General features: G+C 48.8%; 8 protein-coding genes across 8 annotated transcripts; 5 read left to right on the plus strand and 3 right to left on the minus strand.

Annotated features, from left to right (window-relative positions):
• Nucleotides 1–369: 369 nt before the first annotated feature.
• On the plus strand, nucleotides 370–1,115 carry N7529_007651 (prefoldin subunit 5; the record flags this gene model as incomplete). Its single annotated transcript, XM_057243178.1, has 3 exons — nucleotides 370–418; nucleotides 505–791; nucleotides 852–1,115. The coding sequence occupies 3 exons, from the start codon at nucleotides 370–372 to the stop codon at nucleotides 1,113–1,115; spliced, it is 600 nt and encodes a 199-aa protein (XP_057094716.1).
• Nucleotides 1,116–1,522: 407 nt separating this feature from the next.
• Nucleotides 1,523–2,927, minus strand: N7529_007652 (uncharacterized protein; the record flags this gene model as incomplete). Its single annotated transcript, XM_057243179.1, has 3 exons — nucleotides 1,523–2,129; nucleotides 2,186–2,479; nucleotides 2,530–2,927. The coding sequence occupies 3 exons, from the start codon at nucleotides 2,925–2,927 to the stop codon at nucleotides 1,523–1,525; spliced, it is 1,299 nt and encodes a 432-aa protein (XP_057094717.1).
• A 2,874-nt stretch (nucleotides 2,928–5,801) lies between these two features.
• Nucleotides 5,802–8,286, plus strand: N7529_007653 (origin recognition complex subunit 1; the record flags this gene model as incomplete). Its single annotated transcript, XM_057243180.1, has 3 exons — nucleotides 5,802–6,581; nucleotides 6,641–6,762; nucleotides 6,813–8,286. The coding sequence occupies 3 exons, from the start codon at nucleotides 5,802–5,804 to the stop codon at nucleotides 8,284–8,286; spliced, it is 2,376 nt and encodes a 791-aa protein (XP_057094718.1).
• Nucleotides 8,287–8,768: 482 nt separating this feature from the next.
• N7529_007654 (WD40 repeat domain-containing protein) lies at nucleotides 8,769–10,121 on the minus strand (the record flags this gene model as incomplete). The annotated part of the gene is made up of 1 exon (XM_057243181.1): nucleotides 8,769–10,121. One exon carries the CDS (start codon nucleotides 10,119–10,121, stop codon nucleotides 8,769–8,771), a length of 1,353 nt encoding a protein of 450 aa, XP_057094719.1.
• A 551-nt stretch (nucleotides 10,122–10,672) lies between these two features.
• Nucleotides 10,673–11,761, plus strand: N7529_007655 (ankyrin repeat domain-containing protein; the record flags this gene model as incomplete). Its single annotated transcript, XM_057243182.1, has 5 exons — nucleotides 10,673–10,724; nucleotides 10,777–10,802; nucleotides 10,909–11,037; nucleotides 11,134–11,256; nucleotides 11,318–11,761. 5 exons carry the CDS (start codon nucleotides 10,673–10,675, stop codon nucleotides 11,759–11,761), a joined length of 774 nt encoding a protein of 257 aa, XP_057094720.1.
• An 831-nt stretch (nucleotides 11,762–12,592) lies between these two features.
• Nucleotides 12,593–14,521, plus strand: N7529_007656 (flavin-containing monooxygenase; the record flags this gene model as incomplete). Its single annotated transcript, XM_057243183.1, has 5 exons — nucleotides 12,593–12,680; nucleotides 12,728–12,850; nucleotides 12,902–12,981; nucleotides 13,051–14,008; nucleotides 14,061–14,521. The coding sequence occupies 5 exons, from the start codon at nucleotides 12,593–12,595 to the stop codon at nucleotides 14,519–14,521; spliced, it is 1,710 nt and encodes a 569-aa protein (XP_057094721.1).
• A 240-nt stretch (nucleotides 14,522–14,761) lies between these two features.
• Nucleotides 14,762–19,159, minus strand: N7529_007657 (glycoside hydrolase family 55 protein; the record flags this gene model as incomplete). Its single annotated transcript, XM_057243184.1, has 9 exons — nucleotides 14,762–15,134; nucleotides 15,193–15,386; nucleotides 15,448–15,515; nucleotides 15,580–16,049; nucleotides 16,105–17,341; nucleotides 17,394–17,989; nucleotides 18,039–18,133; nucleotides 18,192–18,475; nucleotides 18,526–19,159. The coding sequence occupies 9 exons, from the start codon at nucleotides 19,157–19,159 to the stop codon at nucleotides 14,762–14,764; spliced, it is 3,951 nt and encodes a 1,316-aa protein (XP_057094722.1).
• Nucleotides 19,160–19,699: 540 nt separating this feature from the next.
• On the plus strand, nucleotides 19,700–20,818 carry N7529_007658 (uncharacterized protein; the record flags this gene model as incomplete). Its single annotated transcript, XM_057243185.1, has 3 exons — nucleotides 19,700–20,193; nucleotides 20,245–20,422; nucleotides 20,477–20,818. 3 exons carry the CDS (start codon nucleotides 19,700–19,702, stop codon nucleotides 20,816–20,818), a joined length of 1,014 nt encoding a protein of 337 aa, XP_057094723.1.
• Between the last annotated feature and the right edge of the window lie 680 nt (nucleotides 20,819–21,498).

Here is a 21,498-nt window from a genome sequence, read left to right on the forward strand (position 1 = left end):
ACCTAATGTACACAGTTGTTTCTTCTTCGCTGTCTTTTCCAGACTGGGTAACAAACGTCGCGTTGATAGGAGAGTGCGTGGCATTAATATACACACTATATGGAACAAGTACAACGTGACTATTGCCACTTCCCCCACGTCCCACCGCGAGGTGCGTGTGCATAACCTCATCCCACCAATAGATGAGCGGACAACCCTTACACCCACTATCACCACGCGCTCAGGGAGTTTTTTGAAGCTCTCCCCCACTATTGTATACACAGTTCGCGCAACCAATCCAAAGACGCGATCATCAATACTCCGTCGGATACACGAGCTCAATCCGCCGCGCCCTCGAATTCCTTCTCCATTCACACCACGAATCTCAAAATGCCGCCGCAAAACGCCCCCGCCTCAGACGGAGCTCCCCAAGGCCAGAGTACGTCCACAATCTCCAAGATAGCAGGCTAAGCATCCAGATACATCACATGTGATGAATGTCGACTAATCACTCATTTGAATCAGTCAACCTTGCTTCCCTGTCCGTCCCTCAACTCCGCGCGCTCCAAACCCGTCTCACCTCCGAACTCGAACACCTGACGACCTCGCACTCGAAGCTCCGTGCGGCCCAGGCCAGGTTCCGCGACTGCGTGCGCTCCATTACCCACGGTGTGACTGGCGATGAGAAGACTGGGACCGCCGGTCGCGACGAGATCCTGGTGCCCCTGACCAGCTCGCTATACGTCAAGGGCCGGTTGGCGGATCGTGAGAAGGTGCTTGTTGATGTTGGAACTGGTTTCTACATTGAGAAGGTATGTGGCTCGAATACGGTGAGGGGGATTCATGTTTAGCTGACTGACTTGCTGTACCAGACTACGGCTAAGGCTGTTGAATTTTACGACGGTAAGGTCAAGGGCTTGGAGACGAACTTGCAGGAGTTGGAGAAGATTGTACAAACCAAGAGCACGCAATTGCGTGTTGTGGAAGAGAGTGAGTTTATCTCTGGGGAGATTGGAGATGTGCTTTCAATCGCCTTACGTCCACTTGTTGCATATGCTAATATTTACCCTGTAGCATTGAGACAAAAGATGCTCGCCGGAGAAGGTGCCCCTACTCAGGCGGCTGCCGCGGGCTAAGTTTGACTACTATGAACAGGTCCACACAATATGCATATAGCAATCAAAATTATACTCATTGCGAATTGTTACATCTTGCAACATCTAGTAGATCTACCGTGGACTGGCCATTTCCTCGAACTATCCTCCATGAAGTTTGTTACAGCAATGGGTCCAAAGTGATACAAACTCGACTACAACGCAGATACATCTATTTAAATTGCTGTTCTGGAGCCCAAGCACCCTGTATTTGCAATGGGAGTATTGCTATTGACGATGCATAGCTATGTCGGGCGCTCACAAATAAACTGATGATCTTCCAATCCCTCTTTTCCTTTTTATTTGCTCTTCCCATTTACTTGTTACGAATACCAGCCTCTCATGGTCCCATCACATCAACTCTTGATAAACTTCCCCCATTGAACTAATTAAAACAAGATCCCAACGTCCGTCTCGAGAACATCGACCATCTCAAAGTCAGGCGACCCCATCAATCGGGCGATTGTTTGAATTTTGCTCATGAAGTTCTTCAATTCCTCAATCTCTTTTTGTCTGCATATGTCTTCGTGCTTCTCGTCAGCCTCTTCCTGATCCATGCCTTTCTTGGCGTCTCTGATGGCCTCTGGTGACGCTGGAAAGAATGCGGAAAGACATCGGTCATTTTGGGTCTCCGCAAGGTTGAGCTTTGCCTGTGCACCGAGGATGTCATCCCATTCAGGGTTGAAAAGTGACCCGCCCCATGTCACTTTAGGGCTTTTTGGCCACTGACGATTCATGCGCACATATTCGTCAAACCGGGAGAGTTCGAACACGTACGGGGTGCCAATAACCTTCAACTGAATCGCGGACTTTTCAACAAATCGAGTGACGGGTGCACCTGGAGAGAAGTTGGCTTTCCGCATAGGCTCAGATCCGATGCTTTTGACACTTGAATTCCAATTGTACTTGATCGAGCGTGTGAATTTGTTCAGCTCAATTGTGTAATCGTTTTCTTGACAAAGCGCCAATGCTTTGACCTCGAATTGCCAGTCTGATCTAGAATCAATAAATTAACATTCAATCATTCTTCAAGAACACCACGGCTCCCAAACCTTTCAAAATCAATCATTCCAATCTGCATTGGCATTTTCAGATCCCCCTGCGTGCCGATCTTGCGCGGTTTGAAGCACCGAATCCCATTGGTCTCAAACTCTCCAGATCCAGGCGGGACCGAGAACTCCACTTCAACCCGAATGATTGAATCTCCTCTCACCTGATATTCAAAGTTAGCGGAGTGCTTGGGCTTGATCTTCATCAATGAGCTCAGCCGTTCAGCCCCCCACGGTACAAGCAAGCCCTTTGCCGTCATGATTCTCTCGAGCATCTCCTCCTGTGGTAAACGAATTCTGAACCGAGTCGTTAGTAAAACATGCAATATCAGTGTTTGATGATATACCCTGGGAGCAGACGTCCTCGCACATTCTGAAGCCTCAGCATGTTGCGGAACTCTTCGAATGAATAAGTATTCCCGGTCACTGGCTTCCGCCATTCCTCTAACATGAAAGTGCCAAAGTTCGCTCGCATTTGAAGAAACCCATCAAAGTGGGGAATCAATTGCAATGCTCTGTCGAGATGGTCCTTGATGTTATTCTTGTTCTCCTGCTTAAAGCCTTGAGCAGCAGAAGTCCAGCTTGCAACCCTGTCGCGAGGTAATTTGATTCCATAAAGAAAAGCTTTAGACAAATCACCTAACTTTTCCAGGATGACTTTCGACTGCATGATGCTGATAGTAGGCGGCTCGACAAGGAACAGTTTGATTTCGGTCTCGTACTGGACAAAGAGAGCCTGCCACATCTCTCGGAGCTCGTTTGAGATCCGACAAAGGTTCTGCTCGTTATCCCCAGAAAAGAACAAGCAGTCTTCAATACCCGGCTTCGTATATATGTTCACGTCATAAAGCTTGCGCAGGTCATCGAGATTCTGGCGGCGGCTGACGAGGCAATGACTAAGAGATGGGCCATATTGAGGCCATAGGAAAATGAACTGTTGTTTCAAACCCAAATATTAGCCTCAGTGTTTTCATTGTGGTGTATCACCAAAACATGTTGTGCTGTACATACCATGCAGTCAGTGGGAATCCTTGGGGCCTTGCAGAGTTCTTCTATTTTGACATCACAATGTTCTTTGAAATTTTCGCTTGCAACTTGGATTTTTGAATGAGCATGTATTTTGTCCCAGTTATGGGGTTCTTCAAGCCGCTTTGGCTGGGCGGTCTTGTCCACGAGACCCTGAATCTTTTTTTGAGCCGCAAGCACTTGGCTTTCTTTTCCCCAGATTTCGATTTGCTAGGAGGGTATCAGCAATTCAATTCAAACCCCAGGTATCTGATGATACTATAATCTGATACTGACCTTAGCACTTCTCCCACTGACCCTCACATATGCACCAGTTTGCTGGTTTATTTCATCACAAACGTCGGCAGTTTGTGCAAGCCTAGTTTATTTGGGTTAGTATTTTGCACAAACGAACCTTCAAAGATAAATCCACTTGCTTTTCTTTAAAAGCACGATATTCACAGGGTAGTCTAAAAGAGGCTGTTCGATGTTAACTACGGAGGTTGAATCACCACATGATCACATACCATCAGCTGCAGCGCCCTTCCGCCACTTTGATTTGGCAAAAGATTCATTGTGTGAAGACGAAAGACTGCGAAGAGATCTAGATGTAATGCCTTTGTGTCTGTCTAATTTCTGTGGTTGGTGGCTCGTTAGGAATGCATGTCGTTTTTTGGGCACGCCATACTTTCCGGGACCGAATCCTCCTGTTGACTGCCCCGGCAATTTTCCATGTCCAGCTATGTTCTGATTTGATGCGAAAGATCTTTGAGTGCTGCATTGCCTGGAGCTTTGAGTCTGGTCTCCTCGTAGTCCTAGGGGGGCTGACTGCTTGTTGACATGCTTCAGAACGTAGTCTGAGGATTTTGAAACTGCAGATGGTGCGGAGAAGAGACCATTTGTGGGTGGTATTGAGTTGGTCGTAGATGGCATGCTGGACGAACATGAAATGTATGCATATTTGTCATACGACACAGGATTATTTTTGTCCTCGGGGTCCGCCTCATATTCGCCCTCGCCGCGGGGGTTGGTGGTCCGACTGGGACCGTAATGGGGCAGTGCCCACGCTGGCAAAGTCAGTGGGTATTCTCACATGTGGCGGTTGCATCTCTCACACTCGGCACCTTCCTTCTCCCATCTGAAGAGGAAATGTCAGTAAGCAACACTTTATGATGCGTCGGCGCGGTGTGAATTTGAACTCACTCCATGCTGATAGCTGGCTTTTGAGCGTATCCTCGGAGTAGTGAACAGGATAAAACTCAAATTGACTCAAATAATCTTGATATTCCGAGTGTCAACGGGAGCAAGAACTCGAAGAAGGATTGGATTGGAGACCCAAACTGATGAACTTTGAAGGCGGAGAGGAAAGATGAGATGAGAAGGAAGCTTCGTATCTCTGAAACGGACCTTCCGTGTACACCTATATGGATATAAGGTCTACGGTCATCTTTATTAGAAGGTTGATGAGTCAGAATAAAGTGAGACCTCGGGAAGTATGATAGACAGTGGAGGGGGAAGTAAGAGTGAGCCGAACGTGACCAAGTGCAACCTTGGAATAGTTGATTGAAAGCTCACCTTGGCAGGAATTGCTGCAATTCTCTCTCATTATCTTCGTTCAAGACCGAAAGATACCTACGCATGTGTGCATTGGTCCATCAATGACACCATTGATTCAATCTTCTCTTGTCAATTGCATATAGTTATAATGGTGACAAACACTCGAATCAAACATTTTGAAGTATTCACTATCCACGTATCTGTAAACATAGGATCTAGTCATACTGAAGTAGTTGATACATAGGTACTTAAGACTGAACTTCCTAGGCTTCGTTTGTATTTAAGGGTCATTCTTTCTATACCGGCGATATAATTATTGTTATGCACTATACAAAGTGAATTATTTTTCATAATGACATATCCAAATTGATTGCCAGAAGCTCAAGAGATATTTTGCCACTCTTGAAGAGAAGCTCACGACTTAAGATCCTGGTGTCTGTGATACTGCTGCTAGCCCTCCCTGTCGTCTTCCGGTGTCCCCCCAGACAACGCAAGGCCATCCCACTCCTCAAGTAACCGATCCAGATCGACTTCATTCATCAAGCCCCCCTCACTCTTTTTTGAATAGAGACAGCAAAGTTCGGGTAGTGGCTGCTGAACCGGTCCCGATCTTCTGTATGCCAAGTCTCAGCCTCAAAATCCTCAAAGAGAAATTCCGATCCAAATTGATTGCCAGAAGCTCGAGAGATATTTTGAGTGCTATTCCTCTATCAATATATATATTGAAGAATTGGATACGTACGTACTGAGGTAGAGTTACTGGCCCAGGGAGTTCTCTTACTAAAATTGTCAATAGAGTCGCCATATATATATACACAAAGGTTGCGCTATTTGGTGAGCCCCTTACTATTTCCGTAATCTGCAGATCTCTGATATTAAAGAACATTGAATTCTGCATCCAACTACATGTGCATACCGTTAGGGTTGAAAGGGATGGATTTGATTGGCTAGACCTCCTTGCTGCGCTAAACCCAACAAGGATGAAAGTGGACAACGCGTCAACGCGATTTCTCCTTCTCCGTTACACCTTCAACTGTCCACAAGTCCTGCATTTCCAATGAGCGATAGCGATTCAAGCGACTCTCCGCCCAAGAGGCGCAATGCTAGTGCTCGTGCGCATCAATGGATGACTAAGGGTGCCCTGGTTCGCGATGATTCCGACGATGAACTAGGCGTTGAAGACCTCCCATGGGTCTGGATTTACGATACCAATGAAGAGATTAAGGAGGAAACCGAACCCAAAAATGGCAGTCCAGAAAAGCGCAGCCGCAGGCGCTCCTCGCGGCCTGCCCGCCAGAGCCGCCGAATTGTCGGTGCACGGATGGGACAATTCGTGTGCAAAGTAGGCGAGGTCGTTCTTTTGAAGTCCCCCGAGCCTGGCAAGGATTGGGTCGGTATCATATCGGAATTTTTGGAGGAGGAGGATGAAGATGAGGAAGATGAGGTGGTCAAATCGGCGAAAATCATGTGGTTCGCATCGCCCGATGAGTTCATGGGTACCAGGAACAAACGCCGAATCGATGCTTTGCCGAACGAGCAATACCTCACACTCGACTTCAACAGCAATCCCTTGACATCTATCAGCGGCAAAGGCTCCGTCATGTCTCAAAATGCCTTCTATGCAAAATACCCGAACGGTCCTCCGAGAAACAAGAATGAGTTGGCGGAATACAACAAATGCATTATTTGTCGGCGTGGTGTAAATCAGGTGCAGGGACGCTATACCGAAGAATTCATTTGGGAACAGGTATATGATATCGACAACATCCACACGCTCATCGACCTGGTGAGGAACACATTGAAGACTTCCCGAAAACGCAGGGCTGCAGATGATGAAGTGAGTAACAAGGTACAATCCCACCGTTGAGCCTCGAACTGACTTAGGCGATCTCCTAGTATGTCGAGGCCAAAGAAGAAACCGTTCCTACCACTCCAAGAAAAAGGCAACGATTGACAGCAACAAATGCCACGCCGCAGTCACAACGCAGAAAGGCTCTGACAACCCCGACTCATAAACGGTAAGAAATGGTTGCAATGGCTTCAATAAACCAAAACTAATATGTCCAAGGATTGTTGTGAAGAAGCCTCTCGAGTTTACACCTTTGGGCACCCGTGTCCTCTCACCCACACACTTTGACTCCCCCTACCGCCAAGCTCGCAACTTACTACATGTTTCTACGGTCCCTGACTCACTGCCATGCCGAAAAACCGAGTTCAACACCGTATACAACCATCTCAGTGCCGCGATTATGGAAGGCACAGGAGCTTGTATCTACATCTCGGGTACCCCTGGTACTGGAAAGACTGCCACAGTGCGTGAGGTGGTAGCGCAACTCAATGCTGCCGTACATGAAGAAGAGATGGACGATTTCATCTTCGTCGAGATTAATGGCATGAAAGTCACAGACCCGCACCAATCCTATTCGCTATTGTGGGAAGCGTTGAAGGGTGACCGTGTATCGCCCTCCCATGCACTAGATTTACTTGAGCGGGAATTCTCGCATCCTTCCCCGCGTCGAGTCTCCTGTGTTGTGCTCATGGATGAGTTGGATCAACTTGTTACGAAGAACCAGTCGGTCATGTATAACTTCTTCAATTGGCCCGCTCTCCGCCACTCACGCCTGATTGTATTAGCTGTCGCAAACACGATGGATCTTCCAGAAAGAACCCTGAGCAACAAGATCTCTAGTCGTCTCGGTCTCACCCGTATCACATTCCCGGGATACCGCCACACAGATCTAATGGAAATTATCAGTACCCGTCTAGCCAATGTGCCGGGCAACATAGTCGATCCAGATGCAGTTCAATTCGCGAGCCGAAAGGTCGCCGCCGTCAGCGGTGATGCGCGACGAGCTTTGGACATCTGTCGCCGAGCTGTTGAGATTGCCGAGCAAGCAGCAGAAGAGGCAGCCAAAGCAGACGACGCTACAAAAGACGAGACAGAATCATTGCCTCCCACGCCTAGCAAAACCCCCGCCAGGCGCAACAAAGCAGCCGCACCTAAGGCAGGCGGTGATTTAGTCATTGCGAAACCTCTACCTGCGAAGGGCCAACCAGGTCGAGTCACGATTGCAACCATCAAGCAAGCCATTCATGAAGCGACATCTACACCTTTACAACAATCCCTCCGTTGTTTACCATTGTCAGGAAAGCTCTTCCTTGCCGCCCTCCTGGCACGGGTTCACCGAACAGGAATTTCAGAATCAACATTCGGCGATGTTCTAGACGAAGCCCGCCGCATTGCTGATGCAGCTGTTGCCGTGGCTGGAGCCGCAGGATCAGGCGTTAAAGACTTCTTGTTGGGCGGAGGCCCCAGCGCCCGAGTACGGGCCATGGGACAGGCAGCCATGTCGCTCATGAACTCGGGTATCTTGGCGCTGGAACAAGGTACTGGTTCTAAGAACGTGCTCGGTGGTACGACGATCCCAACTCGCGGTGATCGCAGCAGCAAAGTGCGGCTTAGAGTTGCCGCGGAAGATGTTAGGTCTGCTTTCCGTGAAGATATTGAGGCTAAAGGGTTTGGATTGGGGATTGAGCAGTAACTGTGGCAGGTCTTTTGGGTGTTTTGATATGGCACGCATTATTTGGAGTTCCTCATGTAGTGCGATACCGCATGATAGTTTGCATATGATACCCTTTCGGTTGAATCTCTCGCCGCCGTACAGTTAGTTATGTCTATCTTGAGGGGTGGACAACTTAGTTTATATGACTAACATTAAAGCCACCATAAAAGGAAATACAGAGAGACCCGTCTGAGATCAGAGATTAATCAAAATCGTACATAAGGATTGATTCCATCCAGGGCATCAATGGGTCACATGGCTTGTATAGTACAAAACGATATCTATTCTTTTTCAGAGTATAGAACTTTCCGAGGACAATCCCCATATCTGAGTTAAATTCCAGGCTTAATCAGACCACGCCTAACTCCACATAGTGCCGATACAAACGGGGCAACGAAAAAAGAGGGTATTAAGAAATCGGAACAGAGTGTATGAATGCCAGGTATGCCGGTCATCGTTCTCTAGTACCGTTGTCTACCAAGAGTGGGAGCCCAAGTGAGAGGGTGAGTCTCAGGAGTGGCATCTTCATCCTGCTTCCAGACCTTGATAGTTTTGTCGGCCTCACCAGTGATGAGACGCAGACCGGTGCGATCGAAGGTAGAGGTCATGATACCGGCTTCGGCCTCGAGCGAACCGGGCTGCGCGGTGGTCTCAATATCTTGGAAGCGGTGGCCAGTCTTCCAGTCCCAGAAGGACATGGAGCCGTTGTCACCACCGGAGAACAGGACGTTCTCGTCGTTGACTGCAAGGGAGTTGATGACGGCGTTTTGGCCGTCGAAGTTCTGCATGAAATCACCCTTGGGGCACATCCATTGCTTGATGCTGCCGGTACTGGCACTGGCAAACGTGAACTCGGTCGGGTGAATGGCGATGTTGCGGACGCCCTTCTTATGATGCGTCAGGACGCCCATGCTCTTTCCGGCGGCCAAATCCCATAGTCGGACTGTGGAGTCCAGTGAACCGGAAATAATTTGGGGGTCAGCATCCTGACACTTAATGTCGGCAACTGTGCCCTTGTGGCCGCCGAGAACGTGGACATTGCTTCGGGTGCGCATGTCCCAGACTCGGCATACACCGTCACGACCACCTGTGACTAGCAGATCGAGACGAGGGTGGAGGGCCAGTGTGTACACACCGCTGAGATGGCCGTGGTAATGTCTAATAACCTTATTGGTTTCCAAATCCCAGCACTTGACCATCTTATCCTCACCGCAGGAGAAGAGATACGGATGCCGCGGTGAGACTGCCAATCCGCGGACCGTGGAGATGTGACCGGTCAGAGTCAGACGCAAAGCGCCCGTTGCCAGATTCCAAATTTTGATCGTGCGATCTCCGGCACCACTAGCAAACCACTGGTTGTTGGGCTCTACAGCCAGAGCCCGCACCCAACCCAAATGGCCTGAAATAACGCGCATCAGCTTCCAGGGCGCATGCCATTCCGGTCGCTGTTGTTGGGTAGCCGAGGGCCTCTGGATCAAGCTCTTGGGCTGGTCTCCCGCGGCACCGGCACCGGCACCGGTGCCAGATGGCCGCCTCACGAGTGACATGGATGCTCCACTGCCGTCGGCAGGTTTCTGTGCTTGAATCTTTGGTCGTTTTGATCGCCCGGTTGTGGCCTTTGCCTGCTTCTCTGCGAGCGCACGTGGTAACTCTGTCACGTCCTCATATTCTGCCTTCCGTCGATAGGAGACACCGATCGAACCGTCCATGGTCGAGGGAGTAACCATCAAATATTCAGGGCCGAAGAGCTCCGCGGTGCGCTTGGCGGAAAGGCGTACCGCGTCATCAACAGATTGGGGGGATGTATAATCCATTCTGTGTGTGTGTGTGAAAGGATCAATCGAGGGGTGTAGACGTGGGATAGTGCGTCCTCAGGATCGGGAGCTTCAAATCGCGATCGATCGTGCGCGCGGTGAAAACCCTGTGGCGAGCTTGTGGTTCGAGTCGATTCGGGTATTTGGGTCAGTTCATCGGAAATCCCCCAAGGCGATCGATTGGAATGTGAAAGAATAGCCCTGACAGCTGCAAGGCAAGGCAGTGGTTGAAGATGGGGAGAAAGATGAATCTTTATTGGAACGAACTTGGAGCGTGATTATGCCTGAGGTGTCAATATCCACTCGTTTGATGCTGGTAGTGACGACTTTGCTTTGAAAGTAAACTTCTTTTTCACAAGACATTCAATTGACTATATGTACAATTTTTCTAGAACAAGCTAATTTCATATGCTCCTTAGTATATCTTTCTTTATCAAGTCAGTGTACACTTTTTACGCCCAGCTCTTCGAGGGTGCTTACTCAGCCACGTTGTGCCCAGGTGCTTATCGCAGCTCTTATCGGAATATCGCTCTGCCTTCTCCAAAACCGCCATGGATTCAAATCAGAAATTCGCCTTGCATGAGGCTGCCCGAGAGGGTAGAAGTAAGTGTTGCTCTCTCCTGTAGAACTTGCTTTACTGATGCTTTTATCTTAGACCAGGTCGTCGAGTCGTTACTCAACGTAAGTTATGCTCCCCGAATATATAGGCTGCCCCGCAAATCAGCCATGCCTTTTACTCATAGCGGCTATAATTCAATACAAAAAGATCTACTAACATCATAAACAGGCAAACCCGAAATCAGCATTTGTCACAGATGATGACGAGCGTCTTCCGATTCATTGGGCTGCGGCTAACAACCGACTCCCAGTAGTGGAATTGCTCGTCGCTAGCAAGGGATTCGATCCGGATGTAGCAGTACGTCTCTTATTCCCTTTTCCCAGGTCGTTAAGAGATAACCGAGTGCTTATCCTCTCTCTGTGGTGGTGCATAATATTGACCAACATAACATAGGATGGTTCAGGATGGACACCCCTCATGATTGCAGCCAGTCTAAAGGATGCTGCAGGCGAGGCAATCATCGACCTGCTTCTACGAAAGGGAGCTGATGTTTCTATGAAAAGCAACACTGGACAGGTTAGCATTTAACATTGAATCTGCGGTTGCTTATTGTCCTTGAAACCTAATAAGTCAACAGAACGCCTTGCATTTTGCAAGCTCGAAATCTAATATTTCCATCGTCCGAACTTTGATTGCCAACAAGTGCAGTGCCAGAGTCAAAGATAAGCGCGGCCAACTACCACTTCATCGCGCGGCCGCAGTAGGATCTGTTCCCATCTTGAAAATGTTGTTGGAAGAGGGCAAAAGTCCTGTCAATGCAACCGACGGTGATGGATACACAGCACTTCACCAGGCTATCGCTGAAGGGCATGGACCGGCAGCAATTCTTTTGTTGAAGTCTGGAGCGGATCCACTGAAGAGAGACAATGATGATAAATTGGCCATTGAGCTAGTTCCAGATGACAAGGTAATGCCCTCGCATATGTTGGGATGGTTTGAACTAACCATTTTTGTCATTCACACACAGGTTAAGCAGTTTATCCTTCAGACAGCGGAACGAGAAGGGATTGAACTTCCATAATCATCCTAGTGCACCTGAGAACACAAAGTACTTTGCAGACATTAGGACTAATCGTTAGGTGATCGGTGCCTCGGGAGTTGCAGATTCCCCGCACCTCAGCTCCACCAAATTGTACAAAGATCTTCAATGATCTAATTTCTGTTTTAGCGAAAGAGGGAATACTCTTTTCTTAAAAAAATTATCTAGGTTTATCTGGGTGACCACGTAATAAAAAGCAAAAAAAAGAAGTACGGTGAATAACCGGGAACTCCGGGTTGCTTACTGGGTGAGAGGGGGCAATATGGAAGTCATGATTAATACGGGTTTTATGCCTATGGAGTCACGTGGAGGGGCAGTTGCCCAATTATCATTAGCAGACATCAATATTCTTATCTTTAGCATAGCCGCGAGTTATCCAATATTCTGACCAATTGATTCTTGATTCCACTGTATCCCATCGATCCTCTTGTTCTATTTTCATAGCGAATCGCTTGTCGAAAAGAACGACAGCGTTGGCATCGTTGTGAGAGTCTGTCGGGTCAGTCGTCGGGTGGAGAGTGATCTGCGGTCTGGGGCATTGGATTGGTTCGCGCTGCGACCGGAGATCCACCGTCAGGTCCGAGTCGACTCCCTCACTGGGTCATGCATGTACCCATGGACTGTGACTTGAATTGCATCTAAACTTACAGGTAAGAAACAATGAGGGGCCTCGGTTATTCCGGTGGCCATAAAATGAGTTCGAATAACCGATAGCCTTTAACAGTTTACGAGCCTAACTTATATGCCTAGCTGCTGCGCGTATCATCTCAGCATTGGAAATCATCATCAGAGTGCACTGTAATCCCAATCAACATGTCCCGATCAATAAACACACGTCTCCCAGTGGGAAACAAAGACTTCACTAATGCGACTGTTGTAATTATCGGAGCCGGCATTTCAGGTACACTAAAACCCCTCTGGAATAGTGAAGTTCGCTAACGGTTGAAGGGATATGCATGGCGCTGGATTTAATCAAACGGAATAAATGCCAAAACTTTGTTATTCTGGAGCGAAGTAGCAGTGTTGGCGGAACTTGGAACGACAACAAGTATCCTGGTTGCTGCTGTGATGGTAATAAATCTCTATCTGCATCCCATAGCAGCAAATGCTAATTGAACATAGTCTGGAGCTCGCTGTATAGCTATTCATTTGAGCAAAACCCTAACTGGTCCAGGGAGTACCCTGGACAGGAGGAAATCCATGTGAGTGATATGAAATATGAAATCGAAAGCCAACAAATTCGGAAACATTGCTGATTATCTGTCGCTTAGGACTATTTAGTCGGTGTCGCAGAGAAGCATGGACTTTACAAGCACATTCGATTCAATTCAACCGTGGAAGAGGCTCGGTGGGATGGTGCAGAAGCCAAATGGAAGACTAGCGTCTCCCTCTCAGGACAGAAAGACAGCGAATTCTCGTCTTCATATGTTATCAAGTCAGACTTTCTTGTCTCTGCTGTCGGCCAACTCAATTTGCCCCGATATCCCGATATCCCAGGGCTCGAGGATTACCAAGGGAAGATTATGCATTCCGCTCGATGGGATTGGAGCTACGACTTGGCAGGAAAGCGAATTGCGATAATCGGAAACGGAGCCACGGCTGCTCAAATCGCACCCGAAGTTGCTCAGCTCGCGTCTCATCTGACCATCTACCAGCGAACACCAAACTGGATCATTCCCCGAAATGACCGACCAGTCTCCGCTTTTCAGAAGGCACTGTTCAGATGGATTCCACCCCTGCACAAGCGAAAGCGTGCTCTCCAAATGGACTTCCGTGAAAGCTTCTATGAAGCTTTCACAGATAAAGATTCAGGCTTTGCTCATGCAATTCGGGAAATGTGCACCGGTGCGATGAAAGCCCATTTGCCTAACAATCCAGAGCTATGGGATACACTGACGCCCAAATATGCGCCGGGATGCAAGCGAGTTATCATCACAGATGATTACTATCCTACTCTTGCTCGTGACAATGTTAGTCTGGAGACACGGAGTATCACAAGCATCACGGATTCCGGCATCGAGGTTGATGGAGAAGATGAGCAGGAATACGATCTCATTGTTCTTGCCACTGGCTTTAGAACAGTGGAGTTCATGCACCCTATCAAGATTTATGGCTCGAATGGCCGGTCGCTGGAGGATATTTGGAGTGGTGGCGCTAGGGCATTCAATGGTGTCACGGTAGAAGATCTACCGAACTTTGGCATGTTCTATGGTCCCAACACCAATCTGGGTGAGTAGCATTTCTCCAACTCAGGACCGTGGACACTCTTACTAAGGATCAGGGCACAATTCCATTGTTTTGATGATTGAAGCTCAATCAAGATATCTGAATGCACTGGTTGGAGAGGTGATCAAAGCCCGCCAGCAGGGCAAGACCTTGGCATTCAAGCCCAAGCCAGATGTCTTGCAAAGCTTTAACGATAAGATCCAGGCTGTGTTGCGAAACACCAGCTTTGCTGACCCAAATTGCAACAGTTGGTACAAAAGAGACGACGGTGTCATTACCAACAACTGGTCTGGGACTGTCATTGATTATCAGATGGAACTTTCGAAGGTGAACTGGCAGGATTATGTTGCTGAGGGTACTGATAAGACCCGGCTTGTGGGCAAATCAGCTACAAAACTTGGTCGCGTTCGCGAAGAATCTTTACTGAGTGATAGGTCTCTTCTTGTGGGAGCTATTGGCGCCTTGTCGGTAGCAGGTTATTTCGTAGCTCGTGCCAAGCTGTTCAAGGCCTATTAATGCGAGTGCAGATCCGCAGGGGGATCATGTTAACCAACCAGCGCATGGTTATCGAGCAGAAAGGTAATAGGTTGTGGTATTGATTTGTTTCTCCTAAGATTGAAGTTCCCACACTGTTTTCTCATGGATCTACATCAAATCAACTATATAAAGCGACAGATGTTCAAAACTAAAATATCCCTCTTTGTAATTCTTACACAAAGCCCTGACCGACAAAAGAAAGGAAATAGATGTACGCAATCACGGAACACCACAAATCTCAGGATGATCCGGTGAGGTCAAACAAAGAGACTGGGCGATTACCCCAAATGGCTGGAAAGGCCCAGCAGCAATGGCAGTCTTACCACTCCCAGCGCATTGATTCGCTGCCGTAATGGCAAAATTACGCATCACCTGTCCCGAAATGACTGACCAACCGGGGAACGAACTCCCGAAGAGCTCGGACTTATCTGAAAGCACGAATGCGCAGCCATTAAACTGGTAGACCAGACACCAATTATTGGTAATGACGCCTTCGCTGTTCTTAGTCGTTCCGCTACGGATGCAACTAGACGATGGATTGTTGGTAGTGATTGTTATTCCCTCTGTAAGGGGTTGACCTTGGACGATGCCGCTGATTTTTCATTAGGGCTAGGGATTCCTTGCCAAGCAAAGTGGGTGATACTACTTACCTGTTGTAGGAGAACATGCAGTCCGTCATTTTGCTGACACCAGCTGTGCTATCGGACTCACAGGTGATCTCCCCATTGATATTCTGCGGGAAGATGGGCGAGATGGACGATGAACCGGACCCCGAACCTGAACCCGAGCCTGAGCTTGAGCCTGCTGGGTCAGGAATGGGGTTTCCACCGCAGGCTTGACTGGCCTAGATTCATTAGCACCAGTGTTAGCTAAAGTTGAGTATCAGGGACGGGGGGAATACGAACCCGAATCTCAATGTGAAGATTGATGGAAGAGGTTCCTGCCGGCACACTTGCTGTCATGTCGATACTCGCTGCGTGGGTCAAATACATTAGCAAGTCAGTTCTCAATATTTGTAGAGTCCAAATTATACTCACTTGGCAACGGATTTGTCGGGATGTCGAAATCAACAAAGGAACCCGAGCTAGTAGGTTTAGAGCTCGAGGGTGACATCGAAACGCTCCATCCTGTCGCCGACACAGAGTAGGCCTGCATGGTTGCTCCATCCAAGTTATACCCATAGCTACCAAATCCGAGCAGATTATAAAGATCAATGTTAACAGACGTCTTTCCCGAAGGGATGGCGATGGTCCAGGTGTTCGAATAGCTCTGAATGGTACCGGCCCACTGGCACGTTCCTCCGGTTTCACCGGTTTCCTGGCCCCAACTTGGTACATCGCCAGAGCTTGGCCAATCAGTTAGAGATGTCGCGAATGGAATACCACAGTCACTTTCGTTTTCTTCTTCATCCCCTGCGTCATCATCTCCAGCTGGCGGAGGGATGACGCCGACTGGCGGGGGAGCTCCAACGGGAAGTGGAGGGCCTGGAACAACGACGATTGGGGGTCTATATAATTGTCAGAAATGGTGAGAATTCATACTTGCGGGGAACGGTTCCATACAAGATCGGCGGCCAGTCAGCATCAGAGCAGAACTGCATGCAGTTGGGGATCACGGCAGGCGGAATTGGCATGGGGATTGGGGGAGGTTGAATCGGCGGTGCCCCTCCCGGCCAATTCCCATCAGTTGGGACTATAAGAGGGACGGTGATACTAGGGCTGGGAACGATGATGGGCGTCACCGTCTGGCCCGTGGGCACAACGATGCTAATAGGCTGCACCGACAAACCGGGGGTTTCTATCACAGGTGGCGTAACAACCACCTGCGAGCCGGATATTGTCGTTGTATACGGCGGAGGTCGAATTGGTCTGATAGGAGTGGGTGGTGGCTGAATGACGCAGGGAATATTGCATGATACCGTTGGACTTGGAACACTCCAGATCCATGGAGGCAGAGGGATAATTGAGGAGGGAGGGTCCAGCGATCCGGTAGTGTCCAGTCCAGTCCAGCCCACAATGGTGCCTAGAAATCCGTCCATATTCTCCAAGGCTAAGACATCAGCACTGCTGCTACCTTGGATCATCGAATACACTCCCTTCGTGTACAGATTAACAATGAAGATGTTGTTGCTGTTAACGACACGGGAAATACGCTCCTGGCAGGCCTCGAGGCTTAGACATGCCTGCGAGTACCATTGGAACCAGCTGTAAAAGCCAGCCCCATAGATCATGACATTAGACGAGCCAATGATCTCTAGACCCCAGGCATAGGCACAGGTTGAAGAGTCCGGGCTGCAATAGGTGAAGGTGGGATCGTCAGGCAAAGCATACGCACCAGTGAACGGAGCGGGCGCCTTGGGGCTTGGCTGATAGTATGGAGTCTCCGTCTGCAGAGTTGCGGCGAAAATGTTCTGCGCGTGATAGAAACGATATTGATAAAGCGTACAATGCTCCGACCCAGTACCCCAGAGCCACACAGGACCCTGAGATTCAATTAAGAGACACCGTGCAGTGTACACGGAAACTTGGTCCTGCGACGGGATGTCTAGGTCATGATCTGCGGTCCAGACCCAGACATTTTCCAAATATAAGGATGCCGAGGAGGTGATGTGGAACAATGTGGTGGCAGCAATACAGTTGTTGTCTGCCTCGACCTGGGTCCATGGACAATCCGCATACTGTAAATCACTGCCCTCGGCGCCTCCAACGCGGAAGTGGGCATCCCACATGCCAGCAGAACCCTGAGAAGCCTGTGCTAGATTCCACTCCATCAGAATGGCACCCGCCGTAGCTCCTTGCACTTTTTTGTTTGTTAGCCTTCGGTTAAAGGACACAGTTTGAAGAAATCTCACCAGTGAAGAGCATGTCTGATATTTCCACATCTCCCGTTTGGCCTGCCGTTCCTACTCGGATCATCACTCTTGGATTCGATATATCCGAAAATTTGTCTCCGAATCCCATAATTTCACTCCACACTTCACCGACAATCTTTGTCCCTGGAGGAACCGAGATGGTGTCTGAAACCATATACGTGCCGTGCGGGAAGTAGACAATTGAGCCCCCAGCAGATGAAAGAACACTGTTGATCACAGCAGTGTCGTCGGTCCGGCCATTACCAGCGGCACCGGCTGCTCTGATATCGACAAAACCACCGATACCCACGGTTTGATACTGAGGTTTAGACCTAGCAAACCAGCCATTGGATGACCGCAGCGACGATGATGCTGTAGCCTTCGCAGAAGGTGAGAATGCGCCGTTCAAAAACGTCTCACTCAACGTTTGTCCGTTTTGGATGAAATTGTTTCCATTCCCATAGTTGTCAATGAGGACATCTCCACCTTGAAGAACCGTAGGACCGCCTGAAAAGCCAACGGCAATTGGAGCATTGTTCATTTGCACGTTTTCCATCATAATGTTTGTCTTACCAGCCGTCAAGACAGCAATTGGCCTACTTGGAGTTAGATTGCAACTGTTAGACAGGAGAGTGAGACACATACACATTGGTAAAAACAGAGTCAAGGACCGCAATCGCGGCTACACCTTGATTGTGCTCTGCACTCGCGCTGCTAAGCGCCGTGACGTTGATTCCAATCTACCATTTATGTTATTGGGTGTCGTTATTAGTAGATACGCACGCTCGGAAATCATACCTGGCAGAGAAGAATGTCCAGACCATGCCACGTCCACCCCCAATCCCAGATCATCTCAATCGCCTGGATGCAATTTCGAAATTTGAGATTACGCGATGTGAACTGCTGGCTTCCACACCACATGCCAATGGCGCCTCCGGTAAAGGTCAGGTCTCCAAGGTAGCCACCCGATCCGTTCTCCATGAAGATTCCAACGTGGGTAGTACCATCAGCCTGGCTCATGACAAACTGAATGTTTTCAATGCTCGTAGCCTGGCCCACTTGCCAGTGAATACCCGTGGGGGCTATAAAGATGTCAATAACCCTCAAATGAAACGAACATCCGGGAACATACCAAATCCATCTGGAGTAACCGTCGGACAGCCTGAAATATCGATGATAAAATTGCGCACTTGGCGATAAAAGTTGCTCTGAGGTACATACCACTCAGCACCAGATTCACCAGGAATGTAGGTGTTGGCCGAGATGACACCGATACCAGCAAAGCTAGGTGCCGCCTTTAGAGTGGGCAACGCGTTAGGATTCCCCACAAACTGCGTATAATAATACTGAATCAACGGTGCCGAAACAAGGTATGTACCTGACGGAAAGTAGACAACGGCCGGAGTGGTGGTTGAAGAACCACAAGTCTCTCCGCATCGATTGCCATCTGTGATGGCGCGGTTGATTGCCTCGGTATCATCGGTCACACCGTCTCCTACGGCTCCGTAGTCCTTCACGTTGCGGAAGACTTGATAGCTGGAATCTCCAAAGGCCGAGATACCATGGCTTGCAGACTCGTACCAGTACCCTCCATCTTGACGGGTATGGAGGGTAGACGTGTTACCCTCATTTGGAGTGGGGATCGAAGCAGATACGGCCCATTTTTGCACCACAGTCCTATCGTAGGGAATGGACTGATCAAGTGGCCATGCAGAGGCAATGACTTCAAAAAGAGCCAGAAGAAGGCAGAATGAGAGAATCTTCATGTTGACAGCGAGCGGTTGACCGCAACTATGCCTTTAGCAAGAGCCCATAATATAATCGGGGTTTGTGTAAATGCGAAATAACGAGAGATGGCGCAAAGTATCAAACATTGGGTTATCACAGAAAGAAAAGAAATTGCAACCAGCGTCCTAATCGGGTGGGTTATTGAATACCTCGGAGATTACAGTAAATTGATGGCGTCCGGTTAAACTGTGGAACTCACCTGCATTCACCGCGCTACTGCAGGTGCCACTGCAGGGAGTCTCGTAGCAGACCGCTTTAAGGTAGTAGATGCCTCTCCACTAGGGCACGATTCCACTTAGGTACTAGTTAGCATCCATCTGCAACCCCCTCCTTCGGCCTCAAATTTCCGACAGCCCTTATCAACGGCAAGAGTAGCCGAACCTCTGTCTTCATTGGAATTCTGGGACTTTGTTGGAGTAAAAGGGTCAGTTCTGTTATGATGCTAGATCTTGTAGGATGTTTGATAATGTCGGTTCCCCCTAACCCTTTCTCTTACTCGGGCCAGCATATTTTTCAATATGAGTCCTTCGATCTATACTCTACTTGCCCTGAGCCTCGTTGTTGGGACAGTGGCTCTGGACCGGGTGACTTCAACTCCAGTTGGTGGAGTTGCTGAGTATACAGGCCAGCCCGTTGATGTCTACAATCCGTTACCAACTCTTATCTACAACTGCGACAATCTCCCGTCAATTTGCAAAAATGTAGAGGAGTACCTGACGGACAATAACATTCCGATAGGCACGGGTTTGGACTTCCATTATGATTCTGATCGAAAGAGCACAGGAAAACGGCGTGGAAAGTCATGTCCCGGCCAAGGAGCCTGGACAAAAGTTCTCACTTTCCCCTGCGGTAGTGACCCTGCGCAACCCGTCGTGATGCCTGGGAATTTACCTGCACGTGTTGGGCCCCTTGTCACCTGGCAAACCCCGGAGTTTGAGATGGAGATTCCTAACTTGCTGGGTAATGGTCCCAGTGGGATGAGGTATACCTGTGATGAATTTCCAGCCGCTTCGTATGTTTATGGTTCAACTCTGGGCATTCATTTCTAATATGCTTCTTGTAGTTGGATTGAAGGGGGAGTGGACGGTCAGGCTCCATATACCAGCGTATACTGTGCACCCAAAGCCGTTTCGTGTGAATCAAAAACCTGGGCAGATGTGCAGACAAAATATGGTGCTGGGATTTATCCCAATACTCTGAGCGAGCAGGACTGGCAAGCCCGAGCACACGCATTACTCGGGGTATTTCATCCTCCTATCTTTCCCCACATATGTGGCTAATGGAACTTCCATCAGAATTATGCCAAAGCACGGAGTCCATGGCAAGACCCGGTAATGAAGTTCCACTTTACTACCACCGTGTTGGGAGCTGCAAGCGCAGCGACAGCAGCCCAGGTAGTGATGCCCGCCTATGCGAACGTTGCAGCAACTACTGCGGTCGCCAACGCGAAACGAGAATTCATCAAGGAAACTGACGGCCGCTTTCACTGCACTGGCAAATTTTGTGCAGACCTGAGCGATGCAGGCTTTGTATTCGAGGCCCCACCGCCCACGACTTCTTTCCAGCTGTTGAAGGATGCTGGCGATGAGACCGAGTCAGAGTCACCGCATGCTACGTTCCACATCTTAACATCCTAGCTTTGGAGGAGCGGATCTATTGTCCTAGATTGATTGAATTTATCTTTCATAATTATCATAAGAATCTCCCTAAATGATAAAGGACTATTATCAGGCTAATCAATAGTCAGAAAAGAAAAAAATGCTGTACATGGTAAACCCGGCACAATTTCTATTTCATAGCACTCTCCGAGCAACAACTACTTTCGGCTTACCTGGCTGGGATCTAGATAGCCAGCGAACCCGGTAGAGCTTTTTGCTGGGGCCAGGATCAAAGCCGGGTGGAGAATCGCTGTTCTCAGTCTAGTATTACCAAACCTTCAATCACTAGATACCTCGAGCTAAGATTGATGGCTTTCTCTGTGTGATGGGCTAGGTAATAGTCCGGGTGTGATTTGGGGTAGCACTGTAGCATGGCGGACATGCTGGACAGGGCTCTACACTAAGGTCAACTCAATAAATAACATATGGCAATTCGACACTCGACTGACTGATATTCGGGTATTATTGCCATCTTGTCCCAGGACAGGTGGATAAATGAACTAGCATGCTGCAGGGCCTAAATTAGTGCCGAAGAGTGGACAGGGTGAAAGCGCCAAAAGACCCGGAGAGTAAGCCGCCCAATCTCCAGCTCTTCCCGCTAGGGCCCACTAGGGCCCGCTAGTGGAGGAGCTATCTAATGGTCAAACCGCTGAATTCAA

Source organism: Penicillium soppii (assembly GCF_028829465.1).
Source record: "Penicillium soppii strain IBT 18220 chromosome Unknown utg000006l, whole genome shotgun sequence".
NCBI classification, from domain to species: domain Eukaryota; kingdom Fungi; phylum Ascomycota; class Eurotiomycetes; order Eurotiales; family Aspergillaceae; genus Penicillium; species Penicillium soppii.